At 42.5% G+C, this 14,146-nt stretch overlaps 1 protein-coding gene across 1 annotated transcript in view; it reads left to right on the top strand.

The window, feature by feature from the left end:
* Nucleotides 1-14,146, top strand: part of CCDC6 (coiled-coil domain containing 6) — a 124,376-nt gene that overhangs the window by 90,694 nt on the left and 19,536 nt on the right. Inside the window, exons 4-5 of the mRNA XM_001929282.5 lie at nt 6,103-6,206; nt 8,728-8,888. Coding sequence (XP_001929317.3) covers nt 6,103-6,206; nt 8,728-8,888 — 265 coding nt within the window. The remainder of the gene's footprint in view (nt 1-6,102; nt 6,207-8,727; nt 8,889-14,146) is intronic.

Below are 14,146 nucleotides of genomic sequence, written 5' to 3'. Positions count from 1 at the left end.
GGAAGTTCCTGGGGTCAGGGGTCAAATTGGAGCTGCAGTTGCTGGCCTATGCCATTGGCATAGCAACATTGGATCTGAGCTACATCTGCAGCCTATGCTATAGCTGCAGCAACATCGGTCCTTAACCTACTGAGCGAGGCCAGGAATTGAACCTACATCCTCACTGATACTATGTCAGGTTCTTAACCTGCTGAGCCACAACAGGAACGCCTATCAGTTTATCTCTTATGCACATAGATCACGTTCTTTTCAGCTGTAATATTGGACCTCTTGGACTTGAAAGTGCTCATCCTTTCTGTTCTTTTCTCCTGCTCTTCACCGATGAACTTCAGTTGCCTCTTTCTGGGCTCAGCATTGCATGAACCTGTGTATAATAACCCTAGGACTTGCTTTTAATTCTGAAGCCAGCCACAGCTTGACTAATCAAATAGGTACCTCTGGGACTCTGGTCTATGAACACCTGTCTTAACTTATCTGTAACACAGATTGGCTGCTCTATTTCTTTAAAAAAATTTTTTTGTTTGTTTTCCCTGAAGTCAAAGGTCAGATGTCTTCCAGCCTAGGAGAATTCCCAGGGCTGAGCAAAACTCCCCTGATTGTATGAACAGACACCAACAGAGGCCGTGTTTAAGTTATACCTAACTTGTCTCTGTTGCTTTCATTTGTGTGGGCTTTGCCATGGAGCTGAGACCGTTGTTTATGGTTCTCAGCTCTTTTCACGTCATTTGCACACAGTATGTTTAAATAGTCCCTTCATGAATCCTATTAGTCATTTCCTATGTGTAAGGAAAACCTTGATCAACTCAAATGTACTGGCAAAGTAGGCTGATGGAATGAGGGAAGATCTTTTACTGTCTCTACTCTCGTGGTAGAAAAAAACTGTCTTGGCCCACTTGGGGTGTTATTACAAATAACACACACTGGCTTATAAACAACTGGAATTTATTTCTCACAGTTTTAAAAGTTGGAGGTCCAGGATCAGGCTGCCAGCTTGATGGAGTTCTGATCATTACTGACTTTTTATGTCCTGCATTAGTAGCACAGAGCAGCAAGCTGCAAGGTCATTAAGGACTGTGTAGAAAGGACACCAATCCCATTTCCCCACCCTCCCGCCCCCCATCAACTAAACCTAATTATCTCCCAAAGGCCCCACCTTCAAATCACACTGGGGATCTAGGCTTCAACATGTGAATTTTCGACACAAACATTCAGTCCATTGCAAAAACGGTGTTCATTTTTTTGACTTGGGTTTAGTCATTTTCTGAATATTATACTTTTTATTTTCCCAGGTAATTCTCTTTTTTTTTTTGGCTACACCTGTGGCATGCGGAAGTTCCCAGACCAGGGATCTAACCTGCACTGTAACAGCATCCAGAGCTGCAGTGGTTACAATGTCAGACCTTTAACCCACTGAGCCACCAGGGAATTCCTAGTAATTGTGGTGCACTTCAGGGTCTCCACTTTGAACGTCTATGGTGTTATGTAATAAACTGATAGGAAATTGGGCTGAGCTGTTTTTGGCCCGCAGATGCTACCTAGCTAGGAAGGTTTTTGAGAATTGTGTTAATCTCCGGCACCCACTTGTTTACTTAGGATTTGCCCCTTTCTCTTAAAAAAAAAAAAAAAAAAAAAAAAAAAGCATTTAGCCTGCTAATAATAGTTTGGTTGATGCAGATCTTAGAGTGCTCTGCTGTTTATTTTTAAATATCAGGTACACTTCTTGCATCATCATCATTCTAAGTGCTTTTATGTTCTGTTGTTAGAAACTTCACATCTGTGTTCTCTGTATATGTTAGCCATTATTTCATGGGATTTCCCCTCTCTATCTTCTTGGATTAGTTGTCATAGGCTGTCTTCCAAAATTTCTTTCTTAAGACAGATGTTTGGGGTTCAAAATATATTTTCCCATAGAAATAATGATAATATGGCAGTTAGACTAAAATTTCTCAAAGCAGATTGAAAAGATCCACTAAAACCCTTTCCTAGCTCTATAGTTGAGCACAGTGGTCATGCTAAAGTTCTCATCAGGATTTTTTTTTTTTTTTTTTGCCAAGTATTCCTCTCCTCCACCTCTGTCTCCATCCCAGCATCATCATGGTTCTCTTTAAATGGGAAAATTCAGGAGTTCCCTGGTGGCCTAGCAGTTAAGGACCCGGCGTTGCTACTGCTGTGGCATGGGTTCTATCCCTGGTCTGGAAACTTCTACATGCCATGGGCTTGGCCGAAAAAAAGAAAAAAATAAAAGAAATGGGAAAATGCTATAATGAAAAAGAAATGTAGTGATGTTGGGAGCCATCTCTTGGCTAGCTCTCTCCCTTTTCTGCGGTCTTTGGTGGTGTCTGCCCACTGAAAAGACACAGCTAGGATGGGCTGTGAATTCATAGGAACCAGCTAATAATAGTTTGGCTATTTTTATACATTGTTTATCCATTGACATTTTATATTTATTTGGAGAACATGGTAAGAACTCGGTGTGATGTTAATGACTTACAGTGGGGAAGAGAGATGTTGAAGGAAGAGTTTGGCTGACAGTCCATTGACCCCACAGCAGGACAAAGGCTTTCAAATGAATATTCCGCAGATCAGATGTATCTGTTGGTGTTGTGTGCTCACGGAGCAAGCAGTTCGAAGGGGCTTAAGTTAGCCTCAGAATCTGATGTTTGGTGTTGGAAGAGTGGGTACCTGTTGTGTGAACACTAAATAAAAAAAGCCATCAGAGATTATTAGGTGATAGATAGGCGAGAGTATTACATATAGAGATCAGCACAGCAAAAGCGATGCCTCCCTGGGCTGCAGTTTCCGTCCCAGCAAGGCTCTCTGACTTCTGAGACTATAAATTTAACATGCACTGTCTAATTTGAAGGTTGTTTGCTATCAGGGTAATGCAGGCACTGAAAATGTACTTCTCTCTGAATTGACTGGTAAGACTGTTGTGGACTGTGGCCATAAATATCTAGGTTATGGAATTAGATGGAAAGGAGATGAAAGGGCAGCTCTGATAAAGAACTTGAGGAAAATTGATCATAATCACAATACCATTCTGATTTCTCTGGTCTTTAGTGTCAGTGAGAGCTCCTGAACGATGCTGAAAAGTTAAGATTTTTTTTTTTTTAATAGAAAAAAAAATGCTAGAAACCCTGTTCTTTCTAAGGCTAGGGAGAATATGGGATCCCATAGCACTGCCAGCTGTGTAATGAAATACCCACATCTAAGCTGCTGCTCTGGGGCTTCCTGTGATGCCTGCTTCATGGAAATAAAGTAGTGGAGCATAGTGGTATAGCAAACCCAAGTTTCACCCCTGGAAGCCTTGGTTCACCAAAGTGGGCAGTAAATGGATAGCTGGTAGTTTTGCCAACAGGTGCCAGAAAAGAGCTGAGATTCATGTTCATTTTCAGCTTCTGTTTCTTCTGCTCTCTTAGTTGTTTCTGCATGCTCTCAAAGTCACTAGGCCACCCCCTACTCCACTACTCCCAAGAATTATTGGGTAGCATACCCCAAATCCTACTTTCTCCTCAAGATCTTCTATACTTGCTGGCTGGCCAGGACTCAGCTTTTGGCCACCAAGGTGACCAATAGCCATTCCTGTTCCGGTGGTTTCACTTTTCCTGTGTTCTGCCATCTCCCAGGCTAGTGGTTTCCTCAGCTCTAAAATGAAAGGTTGGGAGTTCCCGTCATGGCTCAGTGGAAACGAATCTGACTATCATCCATGAGGATGCAGGTTTGATCCCTGGCCTTGCTCAGTGGGTTAAAGATCTGGTGTCACCATGAGATATGGTGTAGGTCGCAGACACAGCTTGGATCTGGCGCTTCTGTGGCTGTGGTGTAGACCGGTGCTACAGCTCTCCTTCAACCCCTACCTAGCCTGGGGACCTCCATGTGTTGCAAGGGCAGCCCCAAAAGACAAAAAATAAATAAATAAATAAAATGAAAGTGTGGATTCTGATGATTTACCTTGCTGCTTCCAGCTCTAAAAATCTGAGCTAGCTCAGACTGAAAACAGCTGCTATCTTGAGATTGACAGAGGATGATAATAGAAGGGTTGGCCCTCGAAGGGACCTCAGAGGTCATTGAGGCCAACCTTCTCATTTCATAGATGAGGGCAGGTGCATACCTGCCTAAAGCCACAAGCCAAGTAAATTATATATGGGTAAAGACAGCTTTGTTCTGATTCTGCTTTTTAGGGTTATTGATTATCATGGTGCATGATTATTCTAAAATTAAAAGTCCTTGGGCCTAAGTTTCTCTGCTAGGCATTCTGTTATGAAATGATGCCTTGCTTGAATTTTTTTCTTGCCTACCAGGTACCCTCTATCATGCTTTAGTTGAACATGGGACTAGGGTCCTTAAAGGTGAATGCCTTGGAATTACCTTCCTTTAAACAAACTGAATTGTACTTCAAAGCTTGGCCGCAATGTGATTAGCACCAGGGATCATGAAGTGTCACAGGAGGTATGAAGTGTTCTGGGCTTCCCTTCCTTGCTGTGGGCAGGGACTGTGTTTAACATCTTGAGAAGCATTTGTGCATCAGCCCACTCCTAGCTTCACAGCACACAATACTTCCAACATATTCTGACTCCCTTGCCCCATGCAAAGAAAATATCTTGAAGCTGTTTTTTTTTTTTTTTCAGGTGGTTGTGTGATCTTGGCTTATTCCCTTGCTGTATAAGGTCTGCTTTGATTGCTTTAAAAGACTATATTTTGTCCATGATATTGGTTTCACTTTACTGTAAATATAGGTATCTTTGATCAATGAGGAACTTGTCTCTGTAACTGCTAAAGAAATAGAAACTCTGCTGCTTTGACATCTTTGTAGCTGTGCAATCAAAGAGTGTTAGTGGTTGAAAAGATAAATTGCTTTTGGTTTTGGAGAGACAGCATCAGGGGCCTTAACATAACCTTTTTCTCTTTTAAAAAAGATTCCTATTAGGAGTTCCCACTGTGGTACAGCTGGTCCAGCGTCTTGTGTTTTCTCTACAGCGGCTCAGGTCACTGCAGGAGTCTCAGGTTTGTTCCCCAGCTGGTGCAGTGGATTAAGGATCCATTGTTGACATGGCTGTGGCGTAGGTCCAAGCTACAGCTTGGATTCAATCCCTAACCCCAAATATTCCATGTGCTATAGGGGCAGCCAAAAAAAAAAAGTTAAAGTAAAAACTTTTTTTTTTAATTAAAATTACTTAATAGCTCAAGCACATAGGCAAGTACAAAGAATAATATAACACATTCCCTCTACCTGCCACTATGAAATATATTTATCATTGCACTTTCTGTCTCCCTCACCAGCCCTCTTTTTCTTCATATCTCTGTCACTCTCTACCAAAGTTTGTCATTTATTTTGTTTACTGTCTTGAAGCCCACTCAAATGTTACTTTCCTGAGGGGTATACATTTTGGACTCCTTGGTTTCTGCTACATCCTATTAACCCAGGATCTGGCATTGTTCCCAGTATCTGCATATTGTTCTATATGAAGTGATTAAATTAATTGCTTCCCGTATTGCTGCTTTTTATGAAGTAGAATGCAGTTTGGGCTTCCCTCTACAACACCTGCCTTTCCCCAAATCCAATTTTCTTTTTCCCCTACCTCCCCGAAGTTAACCAGTATTGTGAATTTCGTGTTTATCCTTTTTATGCCTGTTTTTGTAACTTAGTACAATTTATGTGCACCCATTTGCCACTGTGTAGAATTGTCTTCAGGTGTTTGAGTTATGATGGAAAAGGTAATAGAACCTAGAAACTTTCTGATTTAACATTGTACCACATGCAGGACTAGGGGAACAACCCAGATAAGCCCTGGTACAACTGATAAAGCAGAACTTCTCAAACCCTCCTTAAGGAAGACTTTCCATGTGCCTTGAATAAATGCTGAAACAACCACTGTGATTTGAGTACCAGGGAGCAGTTAAGCTTTAACATCAAAGAATGGGCCTGTCTTGGTTTCTCAGAGTTTAAGAACTATATGCACTTAATGTGTCTGTGTCAGGAAATTGGCCATTTATTTGCAGTTTTCTCCATGGAAAGGGGTCCTAACAGTCCAATCAAAAAATCTAATGAACCAAATTTAAGTGGCCAGCAATTCTCAGTAGAACTTTTTTTTCCTCTTTTAGTTGAGACGAGAGAAGATCGACCTTGAAAACACCCTCGAACAAGAACAGGAAGCACTAGTTAATCGTCTCTGGAAAAGGATGGATAAACTTGAAGCTGAAAAGCGGTTTGTTTAGTCTTGCTGTTCAGTATTGTGTATGTGTTGGGTGGTGGGGGCGGCAGATACTGTGCTGGGTGTGACTGAGGAATAACAGTAGATATTTAATTCCTTGGTTAATGCACATTATTTTAATTTGACAAGTGAAAAAAATGTTGAAAGCCTTCTGAACTATTGAAAGCCTATCTTCATATTAGCCACTTCTTTGTTTCTCTCTTACTGTCCCAGTAGAATTTCTCTTCATTTGGTGTTAAAGGTTATGAAAAAATTAATTAAGGAGCTGTTGTTTGCCTCATTATTATTATTATTATTGTTCTGGAGGATGGTTGCAGTTTCAACGTTTTACCTTACTGAGATGGCTTCCCCAGTTATTTTCTGCTTTTTTTTTTTTTTCCTTAGGGCCACACGTGAGGCATAATGGAAGTTTCCAGGCTAGGGGTCTACAGCTGCCGGCCTACACCACAGCCACATGAACACCAGATCTGAGCTGCATCTGCAACCTACACCACAGTTCACTGCGATGCCAGATCCTTAATCCACTGAGCAAGGCCAGGGTCAAACCCACATCCTCATGGATACCAGTCGGGTTTGTTACTGTTGAACCACAACAGGAACTTCTCCACCGGTTATTTTCTGAAGTACTTAGACTAGGAGCTATGTTGCATGAATTATCATACACCTCTAGAATGTACTTCATTAGGAAGGCTGGAATTTTAATAGAAAAATTATCACCTATGTGTTTTAAGACTTACTGTAAAGAAAGACTTGTGCGTATTTAAAATTAGGGTTCTTGGTGTTAAATGTACATACATGGTTATGAAATACTCAGCAGCACACATTTCTTGAACCCTTCGTGCAAGATCCATTCAGGCCCTTAGATTTAAATACTGTGTTCTTTAGGGCTGGTAGGGCAGGGGTCCAGTGGTGGTGAGGAGGTTCTGTAGGCAGAACGTGTGTATGTGTGGAAAGAGTGTTCCTTGAAAATGTTCACGAATTTACTTTACCAGGACCTTTTATTTGCTAACCAAAGCCATTTTGCCATAGGTCTTTGGTTTGGATGAACATCCGTAAATTGAGTTCATCTTAAGGTTTGCAAAATAGAGTCGTACCACAGGCTTTAAGAAAAATGAAAATTCAAGATGCCTTTATAGGAAATTATTCAAGTAGTAGTTGAATCAGCTATGTTTTGCCTCATTGTAGTGATATGAATAAACTGAATCGGAAGAAGCTGTTTATGTAATAAATGTAGGGACCATTACCGTATTTAACATACTAGCTTTCTCAGAAGGCCAGGCCTGATGGTAATTCACAGTTTGCACGTGGATAAACTCAAAGGTTAAAAAGTTCAAAACCAAACTAAACCAAAAGCTTCCCAGCAGTTTTTAGAGATCCATTGCCAGTCTGTCTTCCTTTGCAGAAAGCCACTTGGAGGTTTTATATATTTAAGTACCAAATTATTGCACTGAACAGTATGACACTGTTATTTTGTAGAATATTAATGTTTTAGGTGCTTCAAACTAATGATAATTGGTAGAGAAGGTGGCACCATCAATTATTAACCCAATAAATTTTTTATTTTTGTTATTTTAAATCTTCTCACCTTTACTGAACCAAAGGGGCTTTAGTCCAGTTTGCCATGACCTTGGGGTTAGTTTTTGTTGTTGTTGTTGTTGTTGTTGTTGTATTTTGGCCACACCTTGGCATGCAGACGTTCCTGGACCAGGGATCAAATCTTGAGGCGTAGCAGTGACAACGCAGGACCCTTAACCCCCTGAGCCACCAGGAGACTCAAGATTCACTTTTCAGGAGGGAAGTTTAGAAGTGGGTCTCTTTATATGATGCTATCTTCCAACGAGAGTGATAGTCTGTAGTTTGTAAATTTCAGCTGAGTGCATTGAGAGTAAAATTCCCTCAGTAACCCCACAGCCTCAAACCCAAAGCATGGAACGTTTAGTCAGTGGACATTCTGCTTGCCCATTTTATCTCCAGCACAATGCTCAGAAGCCAGTGTTAGAGGAGTTCCCATTGTGGCTCAGAGGGTTTAAGAGCCTGACATAGTGTCCAACAGGATGTGTGTTGGTCCCTGGCCTCGCCCAGTGGATCAAGGATCTGGCATTGCCGCCAAGCTGAGGCTTAGATCGAAGATGCAGCTCAGATCTAGTGTTACTGTGGCTGTGACGTAGTCCTGCAGCTGCAGTGCCAATTCAAACCCTGACTCAGGAACTTCCATGTGCTGCAGGTGTGGCTGTTAAAAAAAAAGAAAAGCCAGTGTTAGAGACTTGTTCAGTAATGCTTCATGACCAGTAGTGATTTAAAAGGCAAAAAAAAGGAAGGCAGCTCCTTCAGCTCTGCTCTTTGATCTGAATATCCCATAAGGGTGACCAGAAGTGGATGGAAAATGGACAGAGGAGTTAAACAATTCAGTGAATTTTGGCCATTTAACAGGCACAAACCTCCCAGCTAGCATTTGTTATTCTGTCTTTTAAAGGCAACCTGTTTCTCATTGTTGGAATTTTTCTTTTCAATAAAGAATCCTGCAGGAGAAATTAGATCAGCCGGTCTCAGCTCCCCCATCGCCTAGAGACATCTCCATGGAGATCGACTCTCCAGAAAACATGATGCGACACATCAGGTTTCTAAAGAATGAAGTGGAGAGGCTGAAGAAGCAACTGAGAGCTGCCCAGCTACAGCGTACGTAGCCTTGGTGTCCCTGACTGTCTGTCCAAAGAACTAATCCACGTACCACCTACAGGGTTCTACCAATATTTACCATTGAATTTGTATAAATTGAATTCATATTATATTCCATTGCCAGTACACATGTATATAAGTCTGCCATCCTGGCGTAGATGTTTTTTTTTTTTTTCTTTTTAGGGCCACACCTGCGGCATATGGAAATTCCCAGGCCAGGGGTCATATTGGAGCTGCAGCTGAGGCCTATGCCACAGCCACAGCAATGCCACATCTGAGCCGCATCTGCAACCTACACTTTGGCTTGTGGCAACGATGATGGTTCCTTAACCTAGTGAGTGACGCCAGGGATCAAACCCGCATACTCACAGAGACAACATCAGGTCCTCAATCCCCCGAGCCGCAGCAGGAACTCCTAGAATAGGTGATTTTTGTTTTATTTTAGTCTTTTGTCCTTTTAGGGCCACACCCACGGCATATGGAGGTTCCCAGGCTAGGGGTCTAATCAGAGCTGTTGCTGCTGGCCTACACCAGAGCCACAGCAATGCCAGATCCGAGCTGCGTCTGCAACCTACACCACAGTTCACAGAAACGCCAGTTCCTTAACCCACTGAGGGAGGCCAGGGATCGAACCCGCAACCTCATGGTTACTAGTTGGATTTAAAAAGTTATAGTAGGGTGGGGCAAATAACTTTAGAATAATTCCAGAAAACAGCATATCATTTTAGGAGGGACCGGAATCACACGTGCCATTTCTAACCTTCTCCCAGAAGTTCATCTCCTGGACTGTGCTCACAGAAGCAGTTCAGGGGATGGAGCCAGGAAGAGACCACCCTGTCCTTTGGGAGAATTAAGGCAGAGAACAATGTTTATCTTCCTTACTGCCAAAACTGGGCCTCACCTGATAATTGTTCATGGTACTTGAAGAATAAATACTTTTGAAATTGATTACTTTTTATTTTTAAAAATCAAAGGAACTAGATTGCTGGACCCGATTAGGTCACTCACTGTGCATTTGCTTGGATTTCTGCTGTTTTGGCTTTTAGGCTGTTCAAATTTGTGTTGATAATACAGTGAAAGGTTTACATGGAAAAAGTAAGTCCTACCTTCACCTCTGATCCCCAGCCCCCTAGTTCTCACAATTAACACATTTTTAATATATTATTTGGGGGGGGGTGTAGACTTCTTGTATACAAATAGTAGCACAATGTACATAGTCTTTTGCATTTTTCTCTTTTCACTTACTATATCTTACAGTTTTTTCCCTGCCAATACCTACAGAGCTGCCTTACTCCCTTTTTTAAAGGCTGTGTGATATTTGATTATTTGGATATACTGTAATTTATTTAACTCAACTCTACCAACAGACCCTTTTATTCTGGGATACTGCAACCACAGTGAACATCTCTGTCCACATATGGGATTCCTGTGCAAGAACACTGTCAGGATAAGTTCCAGGACATGGATTTGCTGAGATAGCGTGTGCATTTAAAATTTCACTGATTCTTACCTTTTCTTCCCTGAAGTTCATCATTGCACATTCTAGTCCATGAGTGCATCTGGGATGAAGGCGTCAGAGTCAGCCTAGGAGCCTTTAAGAACTAGTGTGTTAGGAGTTCCCTGGTGGCCTGGTGGGTTCAGGATCTGACTTGGGTCATTGCTGTTATGCGGATTCTGTCCCTAACCAGGGAACTTCTGTATGCTGCGGGTATGGCCAAAAAGAAAAAAGAGAGGAAGAAACAGAGGAAGGGAAGGAAGAAATATAGTGTGTTAGGTTCCTATTGCTGCTCTAACAAATGAGCACAAACTTGGTAACTCCAAACAACACAGATTGATTATGGTTTTGGGAGGTCTGGCTTCAAAATAGTCCCCCTGCACTGAAATCAAGGTGTCAGCCAGGCTGGTTCCTTATAAAAGGCTATAAAAGATTCTAAGGGAGAATCTGTTTCCTTGCTTTTCCAGCCTCTGAGGCTTGTCCACATTCAGTGAAAACAAATCAAATACTAGTTGTTTTAGGTTGGGATATTTTGAGATTTTTTTTTTTTTTTTTTTTTTGGCTGCCCTGAAGAGTATGGAGTTCCCAGGTCAGGGATCGGGTTCCAGCTGCACCTGTGACAATACTGATTGCTTAACCCACCGTGCCAGACCGGGGATCCAACCTGCATCCCAACACTCCAGCGATGCCACTGATCCTGTTGGGCCACAGCAGGAACTCTGGGTTGGGATGTTTTTTGAGTTTTTGCTGTTGGACAAGCACAGGTCTTTTCAGCAACTTTCTGAACTCTTTCCAGGGCTGTTGGTTTCTATTTTTTCTTTCTTTTCTATACTTACCTTGTTGTTCCCCAGACAACATTTTTAGGAGAAATTTGGGAAGAAGTAGCTTCCTCCCTACTGCCTTATTTGGTCTTTGGAGAGACTGAAGATACGGAGACAGGCACCTGTTTTAGTGCTGTTTGAGTTTTTGCAAGGATAAGGAAGGCCACACCGAAGCAGTAGCACATTGCACTGCGCTGTGCACTGTGGGTTTGGGTTGCGTTTTGAGGATGAATGAGTGACTTTCCTCCTCCACCTGTCTCTGCCTCTTCAGATCAGGTAACTGGTCCCCTTTGAAAGCTCCTGGGGCAATTGGCCCCTATCCCCCTAGCCCAGCTAGGTCTAAACTTGAACCTCTCTCCCAATAGTCTTCAATGCTGGTTGAGCATTAGAGTCCCCAGTGGAGAGGCTTCATCCTCTGGGATTCTGACTTAATTGTGGTGAGGTCTGGCATCAGTATATTTTACCAATAAACTTGAAAGGGCATGCGAAATATACAGCCACCCTTTGGATGCCCTGGAACTGTCTCTTGGAGACTATCTGAAAGTCACCCGCAGTTAACACTCTTTGACTGAATGTTGTGAGATGGCTGAAGGCAGGGGAAATATAAGCTGAAGCCCCTGAGTCCTAGAAAGCTCTGGGTGGGAGAAAGAAGATGACTCATGGGAGTAAATCCCGTCCCTTGAAATCAGTGCGGCGGCTTGCCAGCAGAGGGCACCCAAGGAATGCCCTGGTGTCAGCCATCTGTGCCTGGTCCCTGAGGTGCAGAGGCTGCAGGCCTGGTGCCTTCTCTCTGCCTCTGGCTTCTGGGCTAATTGCTAAGCTGCTAGGAAGCTGGACAGCCATCACTCCTGGTCATTCACATTCTGGTCTACAGCTTATCGTTTAAGGATCCCCCTGCTGGTTTCTCCAGATGCTAAGGGTTGCCATTTTCTTTATTCTTTTTTTTTTTTTTTTGGTCTTTTCTAGGCCTGCAGCATATGGAGGTTCCCAAGCTAGGGATCTAATTGGAGCTGTAGCTGCCGGCCTACACCACAGGACAGCAACGCAGGATCCGAGCCCTGTCTGTGACCTGCAGTACAGCTCATGGTAACGCCAGATCCTTAACCCACTGAGTGAGGCCAGGAGTCAAACCTGAAACCTCATGGTTCCTAGTCAGATTCGTTAACCACTGAGCCATGACAGGAACTCCTATTATACTTTTTTTTAATAATTTTTTTTAGGGCTGCACCTATAGCATACGGAAGTTCCCAGGCTAGAAGTTGAATCAGAGCTGCAGCTGCCAGCCTGCACCACAGCCACAGCAACAGCAACACGAAGTCTGAATCACATGTGCCACCTACACTGCAGCTTGTGGCAACACCAGGTCCTTAACCCACTGAGTGAAGCCAGGGATCAAACCTGCATCCTCATGGATTCTAGTTGGGTTCTTAACCCGCTGAGCCACAATGGGAACTACTTAAAGAATTATTTTGTGAGTTTCCGTTGTGGCACAGCAGAAATGAATCCAATTAGTAACCATGAGGTTGCACTTTCCATCCCTGGCCTTGCTCAGTGGGTTAAGGGTCCAGCGTTGCTGTGAGCTGTGGTGTAGGTCACAGACACAGCTTGGGTCCTGTGTTGCTGTGGCATAGGCTGACAGCTACAGCTCTGATTTGACCCCTAGCCTAGGAACTTCTTTTTTTTTTTTTAATTGTAATTGTTATTTTTTAATTGTAATTAATTGTTAATACATTTCTTTTTCTACTGTAAAGCATGGTGACCCGGTTACACATACATGTATACATTCTTTTTTCTCACAATATCATTCTCTATCATAAGTGACTGGACATAGGAACTTCCATATGCCGCAAGTCTGGCCCTAAAAAAAAAAAAAAGCAAGAAAAAAAAAAGAATTATTCTTGAAGCCTTATGAATCCTCAATTCTATGTCGCTTTCCTATTTATGAAAGAGCAAGGCATGTTGCTCTGATCACTGCCCTTCTAGTTGTAGAAACAGTAAATACTCCCAATAGGCCAAGGTAGTGCTTCCTGTAGAGCAAGCAAAAAATTCTGCCCACTTACACGTACATGTTTGGGATGAAATCATTTAAATCATTTATATTAAAAGTGTACTTTGTAATTATTTCCCCAGCATGCCTTCAATTAAAGAGATTTTTGACATCTGGATTAGACAGCAGGGTTTCCTGGATATATTGAAAACGGCTGAAGGGTTTAGTGTTTGGTGCACATAATAGTGTTTAATAATTTTGGTATTTGCATTTTAATTTCTAAAAATAAGGGTAGTCAAGAACTTTTCTATATTCTGTAATGATGCTGTTGGAAATCAGTGAGTGCTTATTGAGAGTTGCTACTTGCTAAAATGCCAGACCTCCATAGAGGCGCTTAAAGCTGAAACTAAGGGGATAGAGTTGGCAGTTGAAATAGGGTCAGTTTGTGGGAGAGAAATAGTCAGTGGCATTCAGCTCCTTCCTTCCTTCTTAAACTTGTACTGGGCTGAAAACATGGCCAGTATCCTGGAAGAAGGTCTCTTAGGGATGTTTATGTCCACTCTGAACTTGTAGCAGTTTTTTAGAAAAGAGAAGTAGATGGAGATTTTTGCTTTTCCCAAGTTCATTGGCAGAGACAGGGAAAAAGCAGGACACAAGAAGTTGGACAGACACTCAGGTTTGTATTAAGGTTATTTTGGTTACTTAGTAACGATACATTCTGTCTCAAGTAAACCAGAAAAGGGAGGGAGGGTCATGCTTTACATTTGATTGGCAGGGTCTGGTCATGCCACAGAATCCTGCACAGAGTCACTCATAAGGACAAGGGGTTACAGTGGCCCCAGGCAGCTCAGCCGAAGGAGATTCCAGAGCCATGGGAAGATATCAGCTCCACATTTCAGATTCCTGGGAAAGATAATCTGGCTGGCTTAGCCTGGGTCCATCGTCTAGCCCTGGG

This window comes from Sus scrofa, chromosome 14 (assembly GCF_000003025.6).
Source record: "Sus scrofa isolate TJ Tabasco breed Duroc chromosome 14, Sscrofa11.1, whole genome shotgun sequence".
NCBI classification, from domain to species: Eukaryota; Metazoa; Chordata; class Mammalia; order Artiodactyla; family Suidae; genus Sus; species Sus scrofa.
The sequence above is the reverse complement of the archived record's forward strand: the minus strand, read 5'-3'. Positions and strand labels throughout refer to the sequence as shown.